Source organism: Daucus carota, chromosome 7, assembly GCF_001625215.2.
Source record: "Daucus carota subsp. sativus chromosome 7, DH1 v3.0, whole genome shotgun sequence".
NCBI lineage: Eukaryota > Viridiplantae > Streptophyta > Magnoliopsida > Apiales > Apiaceae > Daucus > Daucus carota.
The window spans coordinates 3,123,867-3,149,262 of NC_030387.2; the positions used below are offsets into that span (position 1 = coordinate 3,123,867).

The following is a 25,396-nucleotide window of genomic DNA, read 5'->3' on the forward strand; positions in this document are numbered from 1 at the left end:
CAGCTTAATTAAATGGTGTCCTAAATTATTATAATAAGGAATATGATACAAAACACGACTCCAACAAAATCCTAGCAATTTCTTAAAAAGTTAGGATGCCACCTTCATTCCTCATTTTTAAGGATTGTGGAACCATTCCCCATCTTATTTTGAAAAATAAAATATTTACTTATTTCTTTTTTCCCACCCTTTCCCTCCTTTCTCTCTTATTACAAGCTGAATGTCTGAATATAATATTATAATAATAATAAGGGGAGTATACAGAGAATGTTATTGGAGTTCTCATTCAATAAAACTTATTCAATAAAATGTAAAATTCTCTTAAAAGATACATATTTTATTATATATTTAGGGAAGCGGTTAGAACTCTGCTGGAGATGCTCTTGTTAAAATGTAGTAATTGTAATGATTAAAATGATTTTCGTGATGATCGATAATCATCTGATATTTCTCAACAACAATGGGAGGCGGAGGCCCTTAAATACAAAACTGCCGAGTTTATTATATTTTTGAATAAATTATATATTTGCTTTTATCTGGAAATAAAATTCGATGAAATGGATAAAAATACTTAGAGGGGTGTATTGGATTAGGATTTTAAAGCATTTTTTTGCATTCATGAAATCCGAGGGTATTCGATTGGGATTGTTTAAAATCTATTAAAATCTTGAGGTATTCAATTGGGATTTTAAATTATGCTACAAAATCTGGTGGTATTCAATTGAGATTTTAAATTATACTTTAAAATCTAATGGTATTCAATTGGGATTGTTTAAAATCTATTAAAATCTGATGGTATTCAAATGCTGATGGATTTTTTTTCATGTATTCAATTGAGATTGTTTAAAATCTATTAAAATCTGATGGTATGGATTTTTTTTCATTTCATAAAATGATAGATTTTGTGGCATTCTTTAGTATTTTAAGTTTTTTGAAATCCCACCAAATTCAATGGGATTTTGAAGCATTGTACTTAAATCCTATCAACTCTGCGACATTTCATCAAGAATCCGCACAAAATCAAAATCTCATACAATCCATTAAAATCCATGGACTAAAAACAATGCATTAAAATCTCAATCGAATACACCCCGTTAGAACGGAATTACGGAAGAATTACGATCGATACGCATCAGATCACCGAAATCAAAATTGACTCGTTTGCGGCCATCCCCGTCTCAATTCCCACCTGAATCTCAAACCCTAATTCCCCATTTCATCAGAATCTCTCTCTCTCTCTCTCTCTGCATCTAATTGAAGTCACGAGATCCATCACACACACACATTTCGTATCTAACATTAGTCTAAACCCTCCCATGTCCGAACACCTAAACACACACAATACACACAATCACTCCAATGGCAGCTGACAAGAAATGGCTCTTCACTCTCTTCATCACCGCCTTTCTCTCTCTAATTCTCCTTCTCTCTATACTCTCAAGCTTCTCCTCTCACACCCCTTACCCTTTGATTCTCCGGCGAGGCCTCAATTACCCACCTGCTTTCGCTTACTACATCTCCGGGAGCTCTGGCGATGCGGACCGGGTTTTTCGGTTGCTTCTGGCGGTGTATCATCCTAGAAACAGGTATTTGTTGCACTTGGGGAGTGAAAGTTCGGATTTTGAGAGGAGGAAGTTGGGGTATTTGGTGAGGAGGGTTGGTGTGATGAGGGCTTTTGGGAATGTGGATGTTGTGGGGAAACCCGATGCGATGACGTATATGGGGTCGTCGAATATTGCTGCCATTTTGAGGGGGGCGTCGATTTTGTTGAAGGTGGATGGTGGGTGGAGTTGGTTTGTGTATTTGACGGCATTGGATTATCCGCTGCTTACGCAAGATGGTATGTTGGGTTTTGGATTGAGTTGTTTGGTTTTTTGATATTCGAATGATATGTGTGCTTCGGTGTTTGAATGATGATAAGCGCTTGTGGCTAATTTGGGATGGGGAACTAGTAATTGTAGTGATGCAAGAGCATTATCTAACTTAACACTATGATTTGCTATTCCAAATTTTTGATCTGGTAAAAAATAGAACTCTATGTTTGGATTCGATGGTTAAATATGTGTGTGTGTGTGTGTGTGTGTGTTTTGGCGTATTTGCTCGAATGATGTTTGTTGATACTTACCCAAGATGGTATGTCGTTTATCAATTTTCCAATTGGTTGATCAGCTATTAAAAAAGAAAAACTCTTATGTGTTGGTTTCGATGGTTATATGACGTGTGTTTCTGATTTGGCTTGCTCTAGTGATGTTCGTTGATGCTTACCTAAGATGGTATGTCGTCTCTCAAATTTTCTTGTTTAGCTTCATTGTTTGAATAATTGTATGTGTTTACTTGTTGAGGCTTAATTTTTTTTATTTTTTTTTTGAGGGGGGCGGGGCGGGCGGGGGGCTACTAAATGTAGTCATAAGTGATGTAAATTTGTATTGTATTGGTTTTCTAGAAAATAATGTGATTTTTTGTGCTGATTGGAAATACGTCATTCTGTGACATATTGAGCTCGTTGGAGCAATTGTTATCTGGTTTTGATTTGGAAAGATGTGTTGTCCTTTTAGGATGAGGATATCGTGTTGTTAAGTTCAAGTCCTTTTAGCTTCATTTCTCAGTTTGCAAATAAAGATATAAACTGTTGCTAAAAACATGTGGAAGGTACTTCCACGTAGAACTTTATTTCTACTTGATCCTGGTGTTACTAAAGATCATCATTTTGTAGTTTAGAGTCAAAATTGGTAACAGAAGTACCTAGTATCGAGTATGTCTGTGATTCTTTCTATCAAAGTCTCAAAGATATTTCTTGTGTTCTTGTATGGAAAGGAAATAAACTTGAATCATACTAATATTTATCTGGGTAGAAAATTGCTGCAGAGTTTAACGAACTGTTACACGGAGCCAGAATTACCCTTTGCAACAGTTGCAGTGAAATGTAAACCTTGCCTGTATTTATTTCACATTTTAATGATCTAATAGCACCATATTTATATACTACTTCTGAAACCAAATGAAGGTCCCTGATATAAATGTATAATTTTATATGTTTTGTCATTATCATCAATTCTATATTCCAAGAAGGTTGCTCACCTGGTGCCATGGTTTGTTGTGAATTATGTCCAAAATATAGAGCTTGGCCATGACATTGGCTGTATGATTCGGGATAAAGTAGGTGTCTGGATCCTACAAAATATCTCTGCATTGAAGAGTCCTTTACAAGAACTGTCCTTTACATTGAAGAGTTTTATATGTTCTGTTTTTGAAAATGAGGAATATGCCTGTGAGTCAAAATTTCCTAATGTCTGCACCGGGCTTGTCGCTTGGTTCATATTTATGCATTTCTTCTGCTCTGTTTGATCACTTTCTAGTAATATATATACAAGTAGAAGAGTGTTATTACTTATTTATAAAATGGCTAGGGAAGAGAAACCTGTCTGCAATTTGTCTAGTCATGAACACTAATCATCTAATATGCAGTTGTGTAGATAGTGGGGTATAACCTGACTGATGCATGGAAATACTGGAATACATCACACTATACTGGGACTTTAGTAAACATTGAGAATATTTTTGTGTAGAAGGCAGAAGGGTTCCCCAGTTTGGGTGAATGGTAAAATGTGTTTGTTCTTCAAGTGCTCTGCTTGTTTACCTGGTATAGTTTACATTTGGATTTTTACACTGCATTTTAATGGATTCTTTCTTCTTATTTCAGATTTATCAAATGTATTCTCCTCTGTCAGAAGAGATCTCAACTTCATCGATCATACCAATGACCTGGGATGGAAAGAGTAGGCAAATTCGTTAGGATAGTATATCTTTAATGATATTATGGTGCATGTGTTAGTAGACATTGATATATGTATAATTGTTGCAGGGGTCAAAGGATCCGGCCAATTGTTGTTGATCCAGGGTTGTACTTGGCTAGGAGAGTTCAGATTTTCCATGCCACTGAAAAACGAAAAATGCCAGATGCTTTCAAAGTTTTCACAGGCAAACCTTCTTCTCTGTATTTTTTTGAAATTAAAATTTTTGAATTGATAGTTATGAGGTATTGTACAGATCTCTGTACAGTTTTGCTAATTCATTATTTATTATTAGGTTCTCCATGGGTCACCTTGAGCAGGTCTTTCTTAGAATATTGTGTTCTTGGATGGGATAATCTTCCTCGAACCCTTCTGATGTTTTCTACGAATGTGGTTTTGTCCCAAGAAGTGTATTTTCATTCAGTCATCTGCAACTCACCTGAATTCAGGAACACAACGGTCAATAGTGACCTAAGATACATGGTGTGGGACGATCCCCCGAAGATGGAGCCTGTGTATTTAAATATCTCGGATTATAAGCAGATGGTTGAAAGTGGAGCTGCTTTTGCAAGACAATTTACAAAAGATGAGGCAGTGCTGGACATGATTGACAAGAATATTCTGAACCGTGGAAGTAACAGAGTCACCCCAGGGGCATGGTGCACTGGCCGTAGTAGCTGGTTCAGTGATCCGTGTTCACAATGGGGTGATGTTAATATTTTGAAGCCGGAAATCCATGCTACAAAGTTCAAGGAGTCTATAGAAAACCTACTTGATGACTTGGAATCACAGTCCAATCAATGCATAATACAACAGAGCAAGTAAAAACAGATTAGGACGATGCTGCTTGCTGTTACCATTTAGACACACATGAGCAATGTCCATTTTTTGGTCTTCACTCACATTTTTTTGGCCGGGAGTTCATCTAAAAACAGACTTCTTCATTGTTTATATCCACACATGGAAATAGTATGTCAAAGTGAACACAGATCGGATGCTTCGCCAAGTCTACCATAGATCAGATGTTTGAGATCAGATATTCATCAAAACTCTTCAGTTTATAAGAAGCTTCTCTCCCTTTGTACTCCGGTTGTATATTAAGTCTCATCTGTGTGCAGTGTTGTATAATTGAGGAGGCTTCAGTTCAGTTTTGAATACTGGTCTGATCTGTCGATCTGAATCGTTTATTAAAAGAAAATTAGATGAGCCATTTTCCGGGACAGTTCAGTACAACTGTACACAGGCTACAGCTGTTGAAAATTCTAATTCTGTTTTCAAGCTTTATGTGGTAGCCGAATCTAATCAGGTAATTTATTTACCTGATAAAATATAGTAGTTGTATCGAGTAACAGGATCATAGACTCTTACTATAAAAATGTCTGCATGAGAAAATATGCGGTGGATTTGGAGACAATCTGCAAAGTACTAAAATTAGCTTTATGTGGGTTGAAGCCTGAAATGTCTGGTCATGATGGGCTAAATTTTTTAGCAACAACATTGTTACAGACACTGCTAAGAACTTGAATCAAGGTATTTGAATTCTCTGAAACAAGCATACTTGTTCACTTTACAGAAACTACAGCAAATGTTTTATACAATCAACAACAATTTTCTTATACAATGATAACAGAGAACGATACATCAATCACAGAAATTGACAGCCTATCAATGCAATGCAATCATCTACACAGCCAATTTACACCCGAAAACAGGGATTACTAGTGATCTTCAGACCTGCATTGCAATCACGAGCTTAACGATGAGCCAGGCGCCATTGGAGAGTGCTGATCACTTCCAACCCTCGCGCTCTCAGGTGCAATTGACGAGCTCTGATCACTGGCGACCCTTGCATGATCAGACACATTCGACGGATTCTGATCACTCCCAAACCTCTCATCATGAGGCACAATCGATGGATTCTGATCACCGCTAATCCTCTCATCACCAGGCACATTCCCCTCTTCATCCGAATTAGTCCTCAACGAGAGAATTTGACGAACGCCGTGAACAACAAGCCAATCACTATAATACATATCAGGAAAGGTAACCTCGACTTCATTCACCATAAACAAATCATCTGATCTCGTTACATTCAAATTAAACCCTTCCAAATAAGTATGCAATTCCGTTCCGTTTTCGACATTCGCTAAATCGGTCCAGGAAAGCTTACAGGGGACAACATGCCTCAAAAACAACAAATAATAGTCCGCGAAATTATTGGCCTTCTCGATCATCAATTCATCAACAGGCGCGAAAACCGTAAGTTTCGGCTCGCCTAAAAACCCTAACAACTGCAAATCGAGGAAGCTCGCCATCACGGCGTAGCCGCGAGACCTCAGCATTCCAGAAGCTTCTCGAAACGAGTATCCTCCTGACGATAATCTCGGATAATCCTTCATCATCACGCATCCTAAGTCCGAATTAGGGCTCTGTATCGGCGATAAAGGCGTGAACTCGGCGTCGAAGAATCTCTCCACGCCGAATATCACCAGCGCTCCGTCGTCGTAGATCGGCGATCCGGTGACGTTGACGTTGTTCAGCGACACGTTCCCGGAGTTGTCGGAGGCCGGTGTGGTGATAGTGAGCGAGTGAGATGACGAGAACGTCGGGATCTTCGTGCCGTACGGGAGAGACTTAAGGCCGTCGATTGAGAAAGCGACGGGGACGAAGTGGAGCTGGAGCAGCGAGATCGACGGCTGGCCGGAGGACGAGAAGGCGGCGTCGGGCGGCGAGAACACGGTGGCGGAGCGGCGCTGAGGCGTGAGCAATGTGTTGGAGGTGAGCTGGAGAGTGAGTGACATGGCGATGTAGCCGGAGTTGGAGAGCGTGTCGACGGCGTTCACGACTGTTTGGGCGGGGAAGGAGGCGGCGAGAGAGACGAGAGAGAGGAAGAGGAGAGAGATAGTTGAGAGAGTTAGTGAGGCTTTCGCCATTGTTGTATGATGATGATCAGTTTGCTTAATTGAAGAAGATGATGGTATAAAAAGAGGTTGTTGATTTTGGCGGGAAGGAGTGAGTGACGTGGCAGTTTCTTATCGAATTCATTATCATCATAAATTTCATATTATTTTTAAAAAATTGTCATCGTGAATAAAAAATAATAATTAAAATAGTTATCGTATGAAGATTTCAGGATTTTGAAGAAAGAAAAGGGGTGGCAGTGTAAAATGAAAATAATTTTCATTTATTTGAAAAAAAAACATGAAGTATGTTGGGATCGATATCATTTTTGATATTTGAAAATAAAATTTTTATAATAATTATTTTTATTATTATGTTAATTTTTTTTGAATTATTATTTATAATTTAAATTTTAACATCATTTTATTAGTATTTTAAAATTAATGAATTGAATTTTAATTAAATAATATTATTAAGTTGACTATATTTTCTTCCGATTACTTGAAAATGAACAAACCCATATATATATAGGGTCCTACTCCAATAGAAACTACTAGAATACAAACTAAATAGATACCAATGCGATTAAGTAGAATGATGCGGGTTTTGGGATCGGAAATGGACCTCGAGATGGGCCTAGACGGGGTCTAAGTGGGGCCAGGTCGGGGCCTAGTGGGACCAAGGTGGGGCCATGGTTTGGCTCTTTAAGACTGTCTAGAGCCTGTCCAGGGTGAGTGAGGAGCCTCGGCGAGGTCCTAGCGGGCCCGGGGTGGATTGAGTGGGGGTGGGGGTGGGCCCTAGGTGGGTGATGACATATAGAGGGTGGGTGAGGCGATTTAGGTATAGTTTCTCTTGGGTTTACATTTTAGATTTTGTTTTAGTGGTTTCTATATATTCGAGCAGTTGCGCGCGCGCGCGCCCACACACACACACACACACATATATATATATATATATATATATATGTCTATATGTACACGCAGTGGCGGATCCAGAATTTTGGCAAGGAGGGAGCTTTATTTATATTTAAAAAATTGCCGAAGGGAAGCACCAAAGACTGAGGTATGGAGGCAGAGCAAGAGGCAGCAGAGCAACGAGAGAGAGCAATTTTTTTTAATCTTTTCACTTCACGACATCCAAGTCTCATATATATAATGTAAATAGTTTAGTTAATGGGCTGGGCTCAATATAAAAATGAATGCACTAAATTCTGTTGGGGTGGGCTCATTGCATAAATAGACAAATTTAAAAAATAAAATGAAGGTGCTATGGACTCAGAGGTGGGCTCAAGCCCCCGAGCCTCCCTTCTGCATCCGCCCCTGTGTACACGTATCCTCACTTTTATGATATTTATTAAAATATAAATATAAAAAAATATAGACTATTTAGATTTTATTAAATAGTTAAATTAAAACTCAATTAAAATTATTGAAAATTTGATATAAAAAATGAGATTCTTACCGAATCAGAGTCTTTGTCATATAGTTATATATTATATTTATAATTATTCTAATATATATATATATATATATATATATATATATATATATATATATATATATATATATATAGGGGGGGTGTTTCGGTACAAACTTAATTACAAACTTACAAACTTTTTTGTTATTTTTTTATTTTTCGTATGTGCTAATTATTAGTTATATAACGTATCCATGTTGAAAATAATTGAAAATTCATCACTGTTCATATAGAAAACATATAAATAAATTATGCGTTTAACACATATATAATTTTTTAACATATTTTGTTGAACATGGTTAAAATTTTGTTGGAGAAGTAAATAAACACTATGCCATAGATGGCTTTCAGCAACATTTCAAAAACGTAGCCAGAAGCCCATAAATTGTTGCAGTAAGCTGAAAATGTGCAATGGCAACGGTTTTGGGCTGTTAGTATTTTCGGCGTTGCCTTAGCCAGCAAAGGCAACAGTTTATGCAACATCTTAATTCCGTTGCCAAAAAGGCACAATTTTGAAAAAAATGGGGCCCACATGGGCCAAACTTTTATTTATAATATTTGCAGCAGCTCTTAACAAATAATAACAATAAATATAAAACACAGCACATTTTATAGCTACATCAATAATTTTTAAATTATCAAATTGAAAGGTACGGTTTGAATATAGAGATTTCCTTATATTCCAATATCAACATCCAAAATATACATCCCTACTACTAAATGCCAACACTTAACAAAACATAAATAATCCGAGCATCACAAACATTGCTGCAAGTCTTCCATTCTTGATCTCCTCTACCTTGAGAAGTACAGCCATCAAATGTTCTCTAAAATTCTGCCACCACTATTTACCTTCAAGTCTTTTACTGTCCTTGGAGAAATCCCCCTCTCTACCAAAAGAAAAACATGTTATTTAAGTACTAACGATCTTGAAGTTTAAGAATGACAGCGGAACCTAGGATATCAATATAACCAGAGGAGATTTTATACTCTAGATTACTCGAACCAGAAGGAAATTTATCAATAAATTATCAAGATTCTAACTGAAGAGATGTGTTAGAATGATTAAGAGTAATCTTACTTAGCTTGCATATAGCACTATTCAAAACTAGAATATACCATTTGAAAGAACCCGAATGGATGCACCAGAGCTCTCCTGTAGTGACTTAATATCGTTGTACCCTGTTTTACAATAAGGTTAGTAGCGTGTGGGGAAACACCAGTAACTGTACTGAACAAGATGCAATCGAAATAATGCAAGTCTGATCAACTGCTTAGTCTCAATACAGTTGTAGGGTCACAGAGAATATACCAGTACACAAGTCAGAAGCCTTCCTAATTGTTTTATAAAGATAAAGTAATTACTTCAATCAATATGAGATTATATGAAGATAAAATATACCTGAGTGGTCCAACCATCAAAAGATTCTATCAACAGAACCTCCGAGGCTGAAGTAGGCAACATTAATTTTCAGCCTGTGACAGCAAGCAAGGTACACGAAAGCAGGATTTCCAGAGTGATTACACACTTGAAGGTATGTGAACTATGATAGCAAATTTGTTTCGATGAAACGTAGATCAGTCATAGACTAGCAGAGGAATATCAAAATACAAAATGGCAGCTGATGTCAATCTAAACTTACATATGCCACACATATGCATAATATATATATATATATATATATATATATATATATATATATATATATATATATATATATATATATATATATATATATATATATATATATATATATATGTTATAGGCTAATATATACTTTTACGAATACACATATTTCTTAGTTTTCTTTATTCCAATTCTGAATTATCTCGATTGAAATGTAGATCTCTTCGTTTCTTTCTTAATCTGTTGTATGGATGTACCTAACATATATGTAAATCATCAATAAATGAGCATCTTAACTTATATTTTAGGACAAAACTTTAATGACCTTGATTTAAAAAAGAAACTTACAAGAGGGAATCGACAAAAGATAACATGGTGAATATCCTCTGTATAAAATAAAAACAGAACACTATCAAAGCATATAAAAAAAGAGTTGAGTGTTTGTGTGTGTAAAAAAACACTCGTTGCCTATTGCAGTGTTGCTTCAAATATACCAGAGCATCTTCCGTAGTGCCATCCAGTGTAATAAGAAGCACAAATTCCACACCATAATCCCTGAATGTCATCAGAATTTCCAAAACAATAAAATAGCACTTCAATTTTGTCTAATAAACAATCAAGTCAAAAGATTTGCAATTATTATACAAGAATGTAAACATTTTTATTTCCCTTTTAGCCATTAAACAAAGAATGCTAGCAACAAAATAAAGAGGAATCACCAGATCTGGCCTCATCACCCCATCGAGGCTACTCCTACTCCGCTCACTCCGCTCTTGGCCTCATTACAACCAAATCAAAATGGAACTAGTTTAAAAACATATACATACACAAATATATATAGAGTAAGTGAGGGAGAGAGATACCTGTAAATTCGAAGCTTCAAATTGAACCCTAATCGAAGCCCAATCGAGATCCAACTGAAGTTTAGAACCCTAATCGAGATTGAACCTGTACATTTGAAGCTTCAGATTGAACCCGACTTTAATGAGCGATTTTGAGAGGGAGGGAGGGAGATAGATATATTTTTTTGGGAAAAAGATGAAGAAAGCGAGTCTGGGAAAAGGGGGAGACTAAGGGAGAGAAATTTTGGTGTGAGTCGCACCCTCCTGTATTATAACATTATTTGTCCACATTTGTCAACGAAATTGACACCCCAAATAAAATTCTAATTTTTTCTTAATTCATTTTATTCACTAAAAAATCTTGTAATAATATATGTATGGTTGGATCGTCGAAGTGATTATTAATAAAATTATTTCATCTTTCGGGCCAATATTCAATTAAGGACTAATTAATTTGACCGTATTGACCATAAAATTGACACACCAAATAAAATATCAATTTTCCCCATTTTTTATTCACTAAAAATACATTATAATAACATCATAAATAAAATAATAGATATAAATTTTTGCAACATTTCTTAATATTTATAGTAACACTTTAAAATAATGTTGTAGTAGAGAAGAACAAACACACCTACTGCAACAATTAGCAATGGCAACAGGAGGCTAAAACGTTGGGAAAAGCCATCTATGGCGTAGTGAAACTAGGTTCTAAACGTATGAACTAAGTTGAACGTATTATATAACCAATATTTATTTTTCTAGACCCTACCCAAACCCCAGAGGTATAGTTTAAGCATCTCTATAAATATTTTCAACACACAATGATAATTAATGTTCTACACCCGATGTTAAACCCCAATCACAAATGTGTTTTTTTATAAGCCAAAGGATATATTAAAATTCTCGGATTGTCTTACAAAATGCCACAAAAGCAAGCCATCACAAAAAGGCATATAGCCAACCTACAAATACACACCATGGGGGTTGCAAGAAACCCCCAGAACATCATCGATAGCAAGCAAAACACTACAACAAATAAAACAATAAATTATAGATAGCATCCGTGAAGGAGATCAAATGTTGGCAGCCGTACGACCCCTCTTGTTTGCCTCTGCAGCATCCTCATCTGGCTCGTTTGGGTTGTCAAATCCCATGCCTTTAAGCACTTGATCAACCGACATGAGTTCCATATCAGCCAGGTTTAGAGTATGGGAATCCTCCAGCATAAAAGATATCATTTTCAGGGTACCGAGACAGGCATGGTAAAGGATGTCTTTTGCAAAAAGACCGTTACCTATAGGGGCTTCCAGGTCCAATGCTTTCTGACAAAAGACCGATGCGAAGTGAATGAGTGCTCCAGAGTCAAGAATGTAAACTGCTCGGCGAGAGAGGTCACCATTAATGTCATAGAAGGCATAGCCTTCATATAGCTTGTCCTTACCTTTATTCGCCTAAAGGAGCTAATTAGGAGCCATATAGCAAGGTGATTCCCCAGCAATGGGAATATTAGGGGAGGGGCGTAGAAGTTATTGTCCAGCATGTCATCACCCTCGCCCTGAGAGAGGCCAGTTGCCAATGAAAATAATTCATTCTTTTCATCAGTGTTGCAGCAATCAAGACAGTCGCTAAATCTTTTGCTTTTGAGAGTGCGACTAGCCGAAGTGCCGTCGACTACTTCACCCATACCGATATTAAGGTAATACTAGTCGTTTGTTAATAAATGTTCAGTGTAACTATTATCTAATCTAAAATCGGTATTTTCAGTGAAAAAATTAAATTAAACAACTTTTTGTTAATGAGGTTGGAGAGACTAATCACTAAAACCAGTTGCAAGGTGTTTAGGAAGAAGACCAGAGCAAAGGACCATTGTCCCATCATATACATCCAAATTCAATTCAGAATTTGGATTATAGAATGTATATGAAAAAGTGACAATGCGAGGTCCATGGCTATCATTCGTATTAAAACTAATGAGATTTGCTGTGGAAGGTTGGAGGACAACTTTTTGTGAAGTCAATTTTATGTAAATATATGTCGATAAGAAAAGAGTAGATGAAATAAGAAGACAAACACAAACAATAAACGCTATGATGCGGAAGGAATGACGGTTACGGAGGGATATTATGACCCGGTGATACATTAGATGGGGTAGTCAGTTTAATATATTTACATATTATAGATTTATCATTTATGTCAAAGTAAAATATAAAAAGATGACAAAGTTTACTGCCTAAATAATATACATGAGTTGGAGATGCACAAAAGATGCACACATGATGCACTGAAGATGCATAGAACAATAGAAACATTTATATTTATCGAATGGGTTTAGATAATATACATAAATTGAAGATGCATACAAGATGCACAGACTAGGGGAAAAATTGATAATTTTTTAAATGGGTTAATCTAATTTATGAATTGAAGTTATTACATGGAACAGGGAATGGTTGTATCATGAATACTATACTTGAACAAGTGATTTGCATATGATTTATGAAGAAAGATTTAGATTTAGAAGCGGATACACAAGATTAAATGATAAACAACCGGTATTATTTTAAACGCACCGTCAAAACTAGAATGAACTTTATTATTCTTGTTTTTTTTCACTAAATGAAATTTATTTTTATTAACAAAATAATTTTTTTCTACAAGAAAAAATCCTGTAGGAGGCTGACCCGGGACTATGAAATGGCATGTATGCACCTTAGAACTATAAAATGATAAAGGAAAATAAATACAATAAATTCTCATTCTAACTCTGACGGTGTGTTTAAAGTAATAAAAGTTCTTTGTTAATAAAAGTTCTGTATAACTATTATCAAATCTAATATCGGGATTTTCTGTTTGAAAATTATAATCAAAAACTTTTTGTTGATGAGGTTGGAGAGACAAATCACTAAAACTAGTTGCATGGTGTTTACGAAGAAGGCCGGAGTAAAGGACCATTGTCCCATCATATATATCCAAATTCAATTCAGATTTTGGATTGTAGAATATATATGATAACATAACACTGAGAGGTCCATGGCTATCATTAGTATTAAAACTAACGAGATCTGCTGTGGAAGGTTGGAGAACAACTTTTTGTGAAGTCTATTTTATGTAAATATATGTCGATAAGAAAAGAGTAGATGAAATAAGAAGACAAATACAAACAACAAAAGCGATGATGTGGAAGGAATGACGGTTACGAGGGGGATAATATGACCCGTTGAAACATTAAATGAGGGAGTCAGTTTAATATATTTACATATTTTAGGTTTACCATTTATATCAAAGTAAAATAAACAAAGATGACAAATTTTACTGCCTAAATTAGTATACGTGAGTTGAAGATGCACAAAAGATGCAAATATTAATAGAAAATTGATATTTATTAGGCTTTAGATAATATACATAAGTTCAAGATGCACGGACCAGTGGAAAATTGATATTTATTAAATGGCTTAATCTAATTTATGAATTCAAAGCATTACATGGAACATGGAATGGTTGTATCATGAATATTATACTTGCACAAGTGATTTGCATATCATTTATGAAGAAAAATTTAGATTTAGAAGCAAATACACAAGATTTTATAATAAACAACCGGTATTACTTTAAACGCACGGTCAAAACTAGAATGAACTTTATTCTTCTTCTTTTTTTTTTGTCTAAATAAAATTTATTTTTATTGACATATAATTTTTCCTACAAGAACAAATCCTGTAGGAGGCTGACCCAGGACGGTGAAAAGGCATGTATGCACCTTAGAACTATAAAACGATAAAGAAAAATAAATAAAATTAATTCTCATTCTAACTTTGATGATGAGTTTAAAGTAATACTAGTTGTTTGTTAATAAATGTTCTGTGTAACTACCATCTAATCTAAAATTGGTATTTTCCTGTGAAAAAAATTAAAATCAACAACTTTTTGTTGATGAGGTTAGAGAGACAAATCACTAAAAATAGTTGCAAGGTGTTTACGAAGAAGATTAGAGTAAAGGACCATTGTCCCATCATGAACGTCCAAATTAAATTCAGAATTTGGATTGTAGAATGTATATGAAAAAGTGACATTTAGAGGTCCATGGCTATCATTAGTATTAAAACTAATGAGATTTACTGTGTAAGATTGGAGGACAACTTTTTGTGAAGTCGATTTTATGTATATATATGTCGGTAAGAAAAGTGTAGATGAAATAAGAAGACAAATACAAAAAGTAAAAGCTATGATGTGGAAGGAATGTCGGTTACGAGGGGGGATAATATGATCCGCTGATACATTAAGTATCGGAGTCAGTTTAATATATATACATATTTTAAGTTTATCAGCTATATTAAAGTGAAAGAAACAAAGATGACAAAGTTTACTGCCTAAATTAATATACATGAGTTGAAGATGCACACAAGACGCATAGAAGATGCACAGACCAATAGAAAATTTGATATTAATTAAATGGGTTCAGATAATATACATAATTTGAAGATGCACACAAGATGCACAGACCAGTGGAAAAATTGATATATATCAAATGGGTTAATCGAAATTATGAATTCAAGGCATTACATGGAACAAGGAATGGTTGTAACATGAATACTATACTTGAACAAGTGATTTGCGTATGATTTATGAAGAAAGATTTAGATTTAGAAGCGGATGGACAAGATTTAATAATAAACAACCGGTATTAGTTTAAACGCACCGTCAAAACTAGAATGAAATGTATTTTTTTCGCTAAATGAAATTTATTTTTATTGACAAATAATTTTTCCTGCAAGAACAAATCCTGTAGGAGGCTAACCCGGGACTATCAAATAGCATGTATGCATCTTAGAACTATAAAATGATAAAGGAAAATAAATAAAATAAATTCTCATTCTAACTTTGACGGTGAGTTTAAAGTAATACTAGTTGTTTGTTAATAAATGTTCTGTGTAACTCCTATCTAATCTAAAATCGGGATTTTCTATGAAAAAATTAAAATCAACAAATTTTTGTTGATGAAATTGGAGAGACAAATCACTAAAACTAGTTGCAAGATGTTTACGAAGAAGGCTAGAGTAAAGGACCATTGTCCCATTATGTACATCCAAATTCAATTCAAAATTTGGATTGTAGAATGTATATGAAAAAGTGACATTGAGAGGTCCATGGCTATCATTAATATTAAAACTAATGAGATTTGTTGTGGAAGGTTGGAGGACAACTTTTTGTGAAGTCAATTTTATGTAAATATATGTCGATAAGAAAATAGTAGATGAAATAAGAAGACAAATACAAACTATAAAAGCTATGATGCGGAAGGAATGACGGTTACGGGGGTGGATAATATGACCCGGTGATACATTCAATGGGGGAGTTCAAACCGATACATTGGAAGAAGACTATGATAAATATTGTCCCTCGATTTTTCATCTGTCTCATGAGCCTATATAGAGTCTTACTCTAATATAAACCTCCTTATTCTAGAAACTATAAACCCACCTTAAATATCACTAAATTCTAAAGCACATATCACTAATACCTACATCTTCTTCTCCATCCTCCCTACCATCTTCATCTTCACCTCCACCTCTATCTCCGACACTTCCACCTCCGCCTCCTCCACCCTCGCCGCCTCCACTGTTGCATCCTCCTCCACCGGCTGCCGCCTACTCTCCTCTGCCTCTCTCACCTCCACTATCGCCTTTTAATTGCAACCCCAGTTCTCTTCCACAGCTCCGGCAAAGCTACGCCGTCTGAAACCACAGCTTCATCCCGTTGTCTACCTCCTCCGCCATCTCAGCTGCCTTATATGCCGCCCCGCCTCCTATGCCGCCTTGTTATTGCCTCACCCCATCCCCTCCATGCTCCCGCCCTTCCACCTCCGCCTCCTCCACTATCTCCACCGTCGTTATTACTCCCAGAATCGATAACAAGCACAGATCTAAGCACAGATCTGGAGTTTTCACTGACTCAAGATTTTCACTAATTTTTACAATACATATCACTAAATTCTAAAGAGAATATCACTAAATTGTATTGAGAATATCACTAACTTGTATTGGTTTCTAGTTTTTATTTTAAGAGTGGTTTCTATTTGATCATGAGCCTATATATATATATATATATATATATATATGAGTATCGGTCAGAATCTTATCAATACCTATGTCGGTCTCAACTGTACACCAAAAAAGAATAACATCAAAATAAGTTATCAATGATCCTTATTATTTTTATTTACTACAAATGTTAAAACTTGGTTCCCTTTCTGTATCCTTGTAAAATGAATATACAGGTATGTAATAACAAATATATTTTATTTTACATCATCATAGCTAGATAATATATATATATATATATATATATATATATATATATTATAATTCGGTTCAGTTAAGTTTATTCGTGAATTATATTTAAACTTAAACTAACCTTTCGGTGATATTAATATAATATCAAAATCAAACCAAGACGGGAAAAAATCAAAATAGTAATTTAGATAGTTTGCTTTCTTTCAGTTTTCAACTACGTGCACTAGTCACCATTATTGTCATTTAATTATTTTAATATTTGAAAAATTAATATCTATATTAAACATAAAGTATGAAAATTGTATTATAATCTTTTTATGATTTTATTGACTAATGGGAAAAATAATACAATACCAATAGTTCAACGAATGGGATGGCTCGCATATGCTTATTAAGATAAGCCTCAAAACATAATAAAAAAACAACTCAATTCAATAAAAGTCAAGAAACTCGACCAAACAATGAAAAAAGCTCGTAAATTGAATGTTTTAGAGGAAAATACAAATATATACAATATACATAATCTACCGAATTAATTACTCAGGTATGTACATGAAATTATACTTCGATTAATGTACGTTTTTCAACCCTAGTGCCGGGCTTCGATCCCGCGTCTCCTCGTTGTTGGGGAAACAAATTCACCTGTACAACCAGTTGAACTAGGGAGCACCGGTGTTGATTATCTTAAAATATATGTATATACATATAAATCTAAGTCTATTAAATATTATCATGAATATTAAAGTATGCGTAAAAAACTATAATATGTTGGTCCGTATATGGGGTAGGAATTAATGGTAGCTAATGTTAGTGCTTATAAGAGTTATTAAAAAAGTCTTTCAATATTTATTAACTATTTTTACACTACTATTTTAATTTTAAAAGATTGACTAAAATCCCAATATGATTATCACTTTCGATCATTGGGCCAAGCACGTATAATAAGAAGCGTTATTCTAAATTCTTTTAACAGGAAGAAGCGTATTTGAGGATCCTACACTCCAAGCGTGTACAAGGGAGATAGGCTTTACCCAAAATGCGAAACGTCACCCTGTTTTAAAGTTACAAGTACTAAAGCAATAAAATCATGAAAATGACCATCTTCACCGACTATATTAAGTGTCGTCCAATACATGAATTCTAGGACAATAATTTAGGATAACCTCCTAATTAAAATGGCATCCCTAACCAAAGTGTCCTAGCTAATATCATGTATATATAAGATACGTCTAAAAAATAATGAAGGCCTAGAGGAATTTATACATGTATTGATTAGCAAAAATATATAACAAACCACCAAATGTAGGGGTAAATCATAATCTCAAGATTTAGGAACGACTAGCTTATAACCCGTGCAAAGCACGGGCGGCTATAATATTTGTTATTTTATCGTATATATTTTAATTTAACTAATTTCATTGTGAAAATAAAATTATGATAGAATAATGTAGCTAAATAAATTTTTTTATTTAACCAGCTAAATAAATTCTTAATAGTCAGGTACGTCAAATGACTAATTAAAAATTAGTTCGAACATTTATATTTTAATGAAAATGTTAAAATTTAATAATTTAATATAGAACATATTATAAGTTAAAGAGACGTGTAAACCCAAATACCGACTCAGCATACAAAACCTAATTATTAATGGTTTGGTTTAATAGATAATGAAAAGTATATTATAATATGTTATAAATTAAGAAGGTCGGGTCGAATATCAACCGGATCACCAAACTCGACCGAGCTTTAATAGTATAATAATAATATACTCCCTCCGTCCCCCTCAATTCTTTACATTGAGTTTGGGCACGGAGGTTAAGAAATATGTATAAAGTAGTGGAAAAGAGAACAAAAAGTGGGTGAAGTGGTGGGACCCATTGATTTTTAATATAAAAGGGAGATAGTGAAGTAAAAGTAGTTTGAAAAGGAAGAAAAAGTGAGAAAGTGGTGGGACCCATTAGCTATTTTAGGAAAATTTTGTAATATAATAAAATGAGTGGGACGTCCAAAAGAGGAAACTGTAAAGAATTCAGAGGGACAGAGGGAGTACAATATAGTATAGATTTATAATATTAATTTTAAACTGAGATCATTAGAGTATTTAAAAATAATGCTAATATATTTTGGTGGAAAAGTATCACCGGCTATTTATTATTAATTATATATAATAATATTATATTCTTATATTATAAATATGTCATCCGCTTTGTTCCAAAACTCGGTGATTAATAAAGATTAATCATCGATTAATCCTTGTTCCGCTATTAATCATTCTATTAATCCCCGATCAGTCCAATTAATTCTCGATTAATCTTTGTTCGGTGTCTTTACCGATTAAATCTGATTCCCACTTTTTACAACACTCGTTACCCGTATTAATTGTAGATGATCGGTTTTTTTAGTTTGAAAATTTAAAAGATATGACATGTTTTAGTTAAAAAGATAACTACTATGTTGCTTGATGTTATTTTAGAATATTGAATTTTTTTAGTTATTAAACATAAAAGAGATAATATATTTTAGTTAAAAAGAATAATTAATTATATAGATAGACTTGTATTTAGGCCCAATACCGACGAATCCAACTTCCGATTTCCAACTTTAATAGTATAGTATAGATTATAATAATATCATTTTTTTTAACGTAGGAACCCGCAGCCACTACCCTTCGGGTGCTCTGATCGAGGAGGCATAATCACAAATTCTGCTCCTTTCAGGAGTCGAACCTGTGACCAAGAGGATACATGTCCTCTCTTTAACCAGCTGAACCAACCCTTGCGGGCAATAATATCATTTTTACATGTATGTTACATGTGTTATATTTTAGAAAATCGGTTTTTTAGTTAGAAATCTGAAAAAAAAAATAACGTATTTTAGTTAAAAAGGATAGTTGCTATTTTGTTCGATGTTATTTTTAGAATTTTGAGATTTTTAGTTAGAAAATATAAAAATAATAATAATTTTAGTTAAAAAGGATAATTAATTATATAAAAAGGCCCATAATTAGGCCTAAGTATCGACTGACCAAACTTTTAGTTGAAAAGGATAACTAATTATATAAAAAGGCCCATAATTAGGCCCAAACTGACCAAACTTTTAGGTAAAAAGGATAACTAATTATATAAAAAACCCATAATTAGGCCCAAGTACCGACCGACCGACCAAACTTTTAATGTTTCGGCTTTAATAGTATAGTATAGATGTGATGTATGTTGTTATTACTTTTATTAGTAGCCCCCCACTTATGTTCAAACATGTATGGAGATGTGAAGCAGTACGGAAAAAAATACAATACCAATAGTTCAACATATGGGAAGGTTCACAGATGCTTAGTAAGAGAAGCCTAAAAACATAATAAAACACAACTTCATTCATAAAATTAAAAAAGTTTGAAAATTTTAAAGAGGATTACACAAATATATACAATATATACATATTTTCAAGAGTTAGTTAATCACATATATACATGAAAATCTACTTAGATTGATGTGTGCTTTGAACCCCATGTGCCGGGCTTCGATCCCGCGTCTCCTTGTTGTTGGAGTAACAAATTCAACCATACAACCAGCTGAGCTAGGGAGCACCGGTGTTTATTATCTTCAAATATATGTATATACATATAAATCTAAGTCTGTTAAATATTATTATGAAGATTAAGGTATCCGCAAAAAATTATAATTTCTTTTTCTATATATGTGATAGTAATTAATAGTAGCTAATAATAGTGTTTATATGAGTTATTAAAAAACTTCCTTTTATATTTATGAGATATTTCTACACTATCATTATAATTTTAACAGATTTACTGAAATCCCAATATGCGGGTCACTATCAAGCACTGGCCTAGGCATGTATAATAAGAAGGGTTGTTAAAATTTTTTTAATTAGAATAAATGAATTTGAGGATTCGACGCTGCAAGCGTGTATAAGTAAAATACACTTCACCCAATATGTGAAACGTAATCTGGTTTTAAAATCCCAAGTACTAGAGCAACAATATCATAAAAATGACAATGCTCAATGAATAAGCATCACCCAAAACGTGAAACGCCACCCAGTTTTAAAATCTCAAGAATTAGAACAACAATCTTATGAAAATGAACATGCTCAACAAAGAAGCATCATCCACATTTAAAGTCATCTAGTACATGAATTCTAGTACAATAATTTAGGCTAACTCCTAATGAAAAGGCATCCTCAACTAAAGTAGCCTGGCCAAATTCATGTATAAGATAAGATTAAAATATAATGAAGATCTATCCAGAACGGACGAATGTGATCAATTAATCTAGAGATACTATGGTTACAAATTCAATACTAACAAAGAAAGAGTAATATGGTGCTATGTTTGTTATCGGGCCAGGTGCGGTATCCTTTTATAACAATATTTGCTCTGTGATAGTTGATCGCATCATGGAGGTACCGGGATGGAAATATGACTAGATTATCTGGTGAGGGGATGAAAATTCAGATTATAATTTTATATTCTTCTTGTTAATGAACTACAGAAAAAAAATTATTTGGTTGTTTTGATTGATGGAATATGTTACAGTAGGTTTCGACATTTAAGATTGATACAGAGCTACAACTCACTCATGTCGAGTATTAATTATTCTTTCTTATCACAAATATTAGTTTCTATATACTTGCTGAGCATTTAGTTTCTCCTTCTAGCTGTTTTTTTTTTTTTGAAATCTTTTTAAAAAAATTTAGTGTGAGAAGGATGAGCACTTTAGCTAGTAAAAAGAAAACCAAGAGCAAGGGTCAGGCCTAACATGATGATTAGCTTTGTGATTCAGTGTATAAGCTCGAGGATCCATATCAGTGGCTCTGCAAGCATCGTAAGAGGAGGAGATTCTTTTAACTTATATAATGTTTTTAGTTATAATAATAAAACTTTATGGTTGTGATCTTAATCGTTAAGGATTAAAGTATAAAACTTTGTAATAAAGAGTATGAGTAGGATAATACTTGGTTCTTTGAATTGGAAACCCATAGGTGAGGATAAATTTGCATTATTATTGTTATTACTTGTTGCAAGTGTACGTAGTGGTTAGATGGTGTGGGGACATGAATTTATGGGATGCGAGCCTGGAGGGTGCCTCAAGAATTGTTGTATCGGAAAGAGGAATCATTGTGTCTTCATAGTTTTTATATTTCTTCTAATTTGAGCATATATCCTTGTAAAGATACTTTTATTATCAAAATGACTTTAATTTTTAACAATTTTATTTTGGCAAGATAGTAGAATATCTATTAAAAAAAATTAAACTAAAGCACTTTCACTTTAATTCTGTGTCTCTCCCTCCCCCTCTCTCTCAAAACAAGAACTAACACTCCCACTCATGCCTATTAAAATCTAGTCACCATTTGGCTAAAGAAAAACATTCCATTTTATTTTCATGTTAAAAATCCTATTAATATCTCTAAGCTTTATATTTTATTTAATAAGGATCATCTAAGACTTCACTTTCATGCTTTAACCGACATAGTACTAATATTTAATGTTAGGCCGTAGATAAACACTATATAATTATATATAGTGAACACAATCAAGACAATACTAAAGAACAATAGAGTAATTCAACTTAACTCTTATTAACTTCACTAAAACTTGATCACAGTAGCATACAAATAATCTCTTAGTGATTTATATCCTTATCACTAAGAGCTGCTAGGTTACAAAGAATAATATGCTCGATGCTCAACTCATCTAGAGTAAACCCTAAATTGTGTTTATATACACAGTTACACGATATATTCTGATTGATTTAATAATGATCTGCTTCCTAAAATCTATCAATTAGTAGCAGCTATCTTCTGTTGTCCTGAGCTGTGCAATCTCCTTAAAATTTATCTTTCTCGTTTAATCCAGATCTGCCCCTAGAAATCAGGCGTCTTCAAACTCTGACATCATAAAATATGATATCATCTGCAGGCTGTAAATTCTGATTTCCAACTGATAAGTGGATTTTATATCCACTTGGAAGCCTTCGTTTCGGCTTAAATTGATGAATTGGCCACAAATATGTGGTGTTTTTGATTTTTTTTCTTGTTTGATGTGTGTAGAGCATTACTTGGGAGGGAGACAGAGAATTCCAAGCTTACTGGGTGGTTGGAAGGCGAGAAAAGGAAGCAAAACACGAAGAAAACGGAGCGTGGACACGCCAGGCCAAGGGCGGCGCGCCCGCGCCATGCTCCTACACTACGGCGCGCCTTCCCCGCGGCCTGGTGGGAAAAGCCCGTTTTGGCTTGTTTTTGATGGGCTGCTGATCCGGTAACTTAGGGCACGAAGTATATAGAAGATACAAGTAACAAGAAGCCCGAATCAATCCAGAAAGCACGTGACGGCAGCAAGGAGAAGATTTAGCTCATAGTATTCTTTTGTAATTCTTCGAAGTAGGTGTAACTTTGGATGCTCGTTTTCGAATTCGTTTCCCCACTTCGATTCTCATACTTTGATATTGTTTTAGACTTATTCATAGCATGTTTACATTCGAACCCATGATGACGAGACGTTCGATTATGAACTAATCGTTCTCATGGGATTCTAGCGGATTTATCTATGGATTTCAGTAGTTGATTTGCCTTAACTATGTATGTGATGAATGTTTGATTTCCTCGTATTGGTTGTGCTTATTATTCTTGGATGCGTAGCTAACATTTAAGTTGTTTGTTAATCTCAATTGAAGCGAAAGTGGATATATGGATTTAGAACTTGCCATGCGAGCATAGGTTTATGTATACGACATATATGATTCGTGGTGTAATTTTAACCATCTTGCATCGCTCTATGTAATCTTAATAGATAACTTGCTCTTAATCCGTTATGTTTTCAAATCTTATAGACATATAGGGTCTAAGAATAATTTGTGTATGTTCGACTTCTATCTGAATTGTGAATGTGGAATAGTAGGGTATCGTTTATCGGAGTTTAAACATCACAATCATCACGGGTTCTGTAAGTCTACAAGTGGATTAGTAAGTTAGATAAACAACCTCCAAGTTGATACTTGTCTTAGCAGCAGTGAATAATAATCATACATTGTTGCATAAGTGCATAATACTTGATTACACCAGTCTCTATGGGAATGAACTTAATTTAATTCTATATTACTTGTGACGACGTACGCTTGCGTGATTTTGTGCGAACAAGTTTTTGGCGCCGCTGCCGGGGACTCGGTGTTATATTTTAGTTTATGTGCTTGTCATCAGTGGTCGTTAAAGTTCACTGACTTGGATTTTTTTCTCCCTTTTATTTCGTTTGTTTGTGTTTCAGGTGCTTGAGCGAAGTGTATGCGAACGTGTTCTCAATCTCGTAAAGAAGCATTGGTAAAAGCAAAAACGATAGTGAGTATTACAATGGGTGAACAACCAGCAGCAGCAGATACTAAGGCATTAAAGGATTTTTCTCTACCAAAAATCAATGACATCCAATCTAGCATTGTCACGCTATCCATCGCGGCTAACAGTTTTGAAATCAAACTGGGCACTATTCAGATGGTACAGAACTCAATCCAGTTTGGGGGTGCTCCAACGGAAGACCCTAATATGCATATTCGGGATTTCATCACGATTTGTGATACTTTCAAGTTCAATTATGTTTCTGAAGATGCTGTGAAATTGAGGCTTTTCCCATTCTCTCTGAGGGACAAATCTAAGGGATGGTTGCATTCTCTACGTGTAGGATCTATTACGACATGGGAGGATCTGGCTCAGAAATTTTTTACTAAATTCTTCCCTATGGCCAAAACACCTGCAATCAAGAATGCTCTTACTCAATTTTCTCAACAGTCGGGTGAAACTTTATGTGAAGCTTGGGAATGCTACAAAGAAATGCTTCGAAAGTGTCCTCATCATGGAATGCCTGATTGGATGGTGATTAATTGATTCTACAATGGATTGGGAGCTCAATCGAGACCAATGCTTGATGCAGCACCAGGTGGAGCTTTATGGGCTAAAAGCTATGATGAAGCTTATGAGTTGATCGAGATGATGGCTGCGAATGAATATCAGACTCCGACTCAGCGCCTACATCAAGACAAAGCAGCAGGAATTCTGGATGTGGATGCTACTACATCCATAATCGTTCAGCTTAAGGATCTTGCTATAAAGGTGGATTCTTTAGCAAATTTGGGAGTTCATCAGCCACCTACTGTTTGCGAGCTTTGTGTAGTTACATATTCTATAAATCAATGTGCCATATCTAGTGAATCAACACAATTTGTGAGCAATTTTCAGAGGTCTCAACAGCCAGCCCCTGCCACTTATCATCAGAACAATCAGAATCATTTGAATTTCAGCTGAATCAACAATCAAAATTTCATGCAATAACCGCAACCACCTTTTCAGCAGCATGGAGCTAGATCATTCGACCCTTCTGGTTTTCGACAGCAGTTTGCACCGAAGCAACAATTCCATCCATCGTGATTCCAGCAACAAAATCACGAAATGGCTGGACAG

General features: G+C 34.7%; 2 protein-coding genes, 1 long non-coding RNA gene and 1 other non-coding gene across 5 annotated transcripts; 1 reads left to right on the plus strand and 3 right to left on the minus strand.

Moving 5' to 3' along the window:
- The first annotated feature begins 1,102 nt into the window (after nucleotides 1-1,102).
- On the plus strand, nucleotides 1,103-5,018 carry LOC108193274 (beta-glucuronosyltransferase GlcAT14A). Its single transcript, XM_017359864.2, has 4 exons — nucleotides 1,103-1,840; nucleotides 3,701-3,776; nucleotides 3,863-3,978; nucleotides 4,087-5,018. Exons 1-4 carry the CDS (start codon nucleotides 1,360-1,362, stop codon nucleotides 4,614-4,616), a joined length of 1,203 nt encoding a protein of 400 aa, XP_017215353.1. The 5' UTR covers nucleotides 1,103-1,359; the 3' UTR covers nucleotides 4,617-5,018.
- Nucleotides 5,019-5,323: 305 nt separating this feature from the next.
- Nucleotides 5,324-6,729, minus strand: LOC108194435 (putative fasciclin-like arabinogalactan protein 20). Its single transcript, XM_064081752.1, has one exon. The coding sequence runs from the start codon at nucleotides 6,722-6,724 to the stop codon at nucleotides 5,537-5,539; it is 1,188 nt and encodes a 395-aa protein (XP_063937822.1). The 5' UTR covers nucleotides 6,725-6,729; the 3' UTR covers nucleotides 5,324-5,536.
- A 2,055-nt stretch (nucleotides 6,730-8,784) lies between these two features.
- LOC108193291 (uncharacterized) lies at nucleotides 8,785-10,888 on the minus strand. 2 transcript variants are annotated; one of them, XR_001801133.2, is made up of 7 exons: nucleotides 10,659-10,888; nucleotides 10,515-10,573; nucleotides 10,290-10,350; nucleotides 10,144-10,181; nucleotides 9,571-9,712; nucleotides 9,288-9,350; nucleotides 8,785-9,058 (listed from the first exon to the last, which is right to left on the minus strand). It is a non-coding gene; the product is annotated as an uncharacterized LOC108193291 (long non-coding RNA). The 2 variants fall into 2 exon arrangements; XR_001801131.2 differs by having other exon boundaries at nucleotides 10,515-10,887.
- Nucleotides 10,889-24,691: 13,803 nt separating this feature from the next.
- Nucleotides 24,692-24,798, minus strand: LOC135148094 (small nucleolar RNA R71). Its single transcript, XR_010285989.1, has one exon. It is a non-coding gene; the product is annotated as a small nucleolar RNA R71 (small nucleolar RNA).
- Between the last annotated feature and the right edge of the window lie 598 nt (nucleotides 24,799-25,396).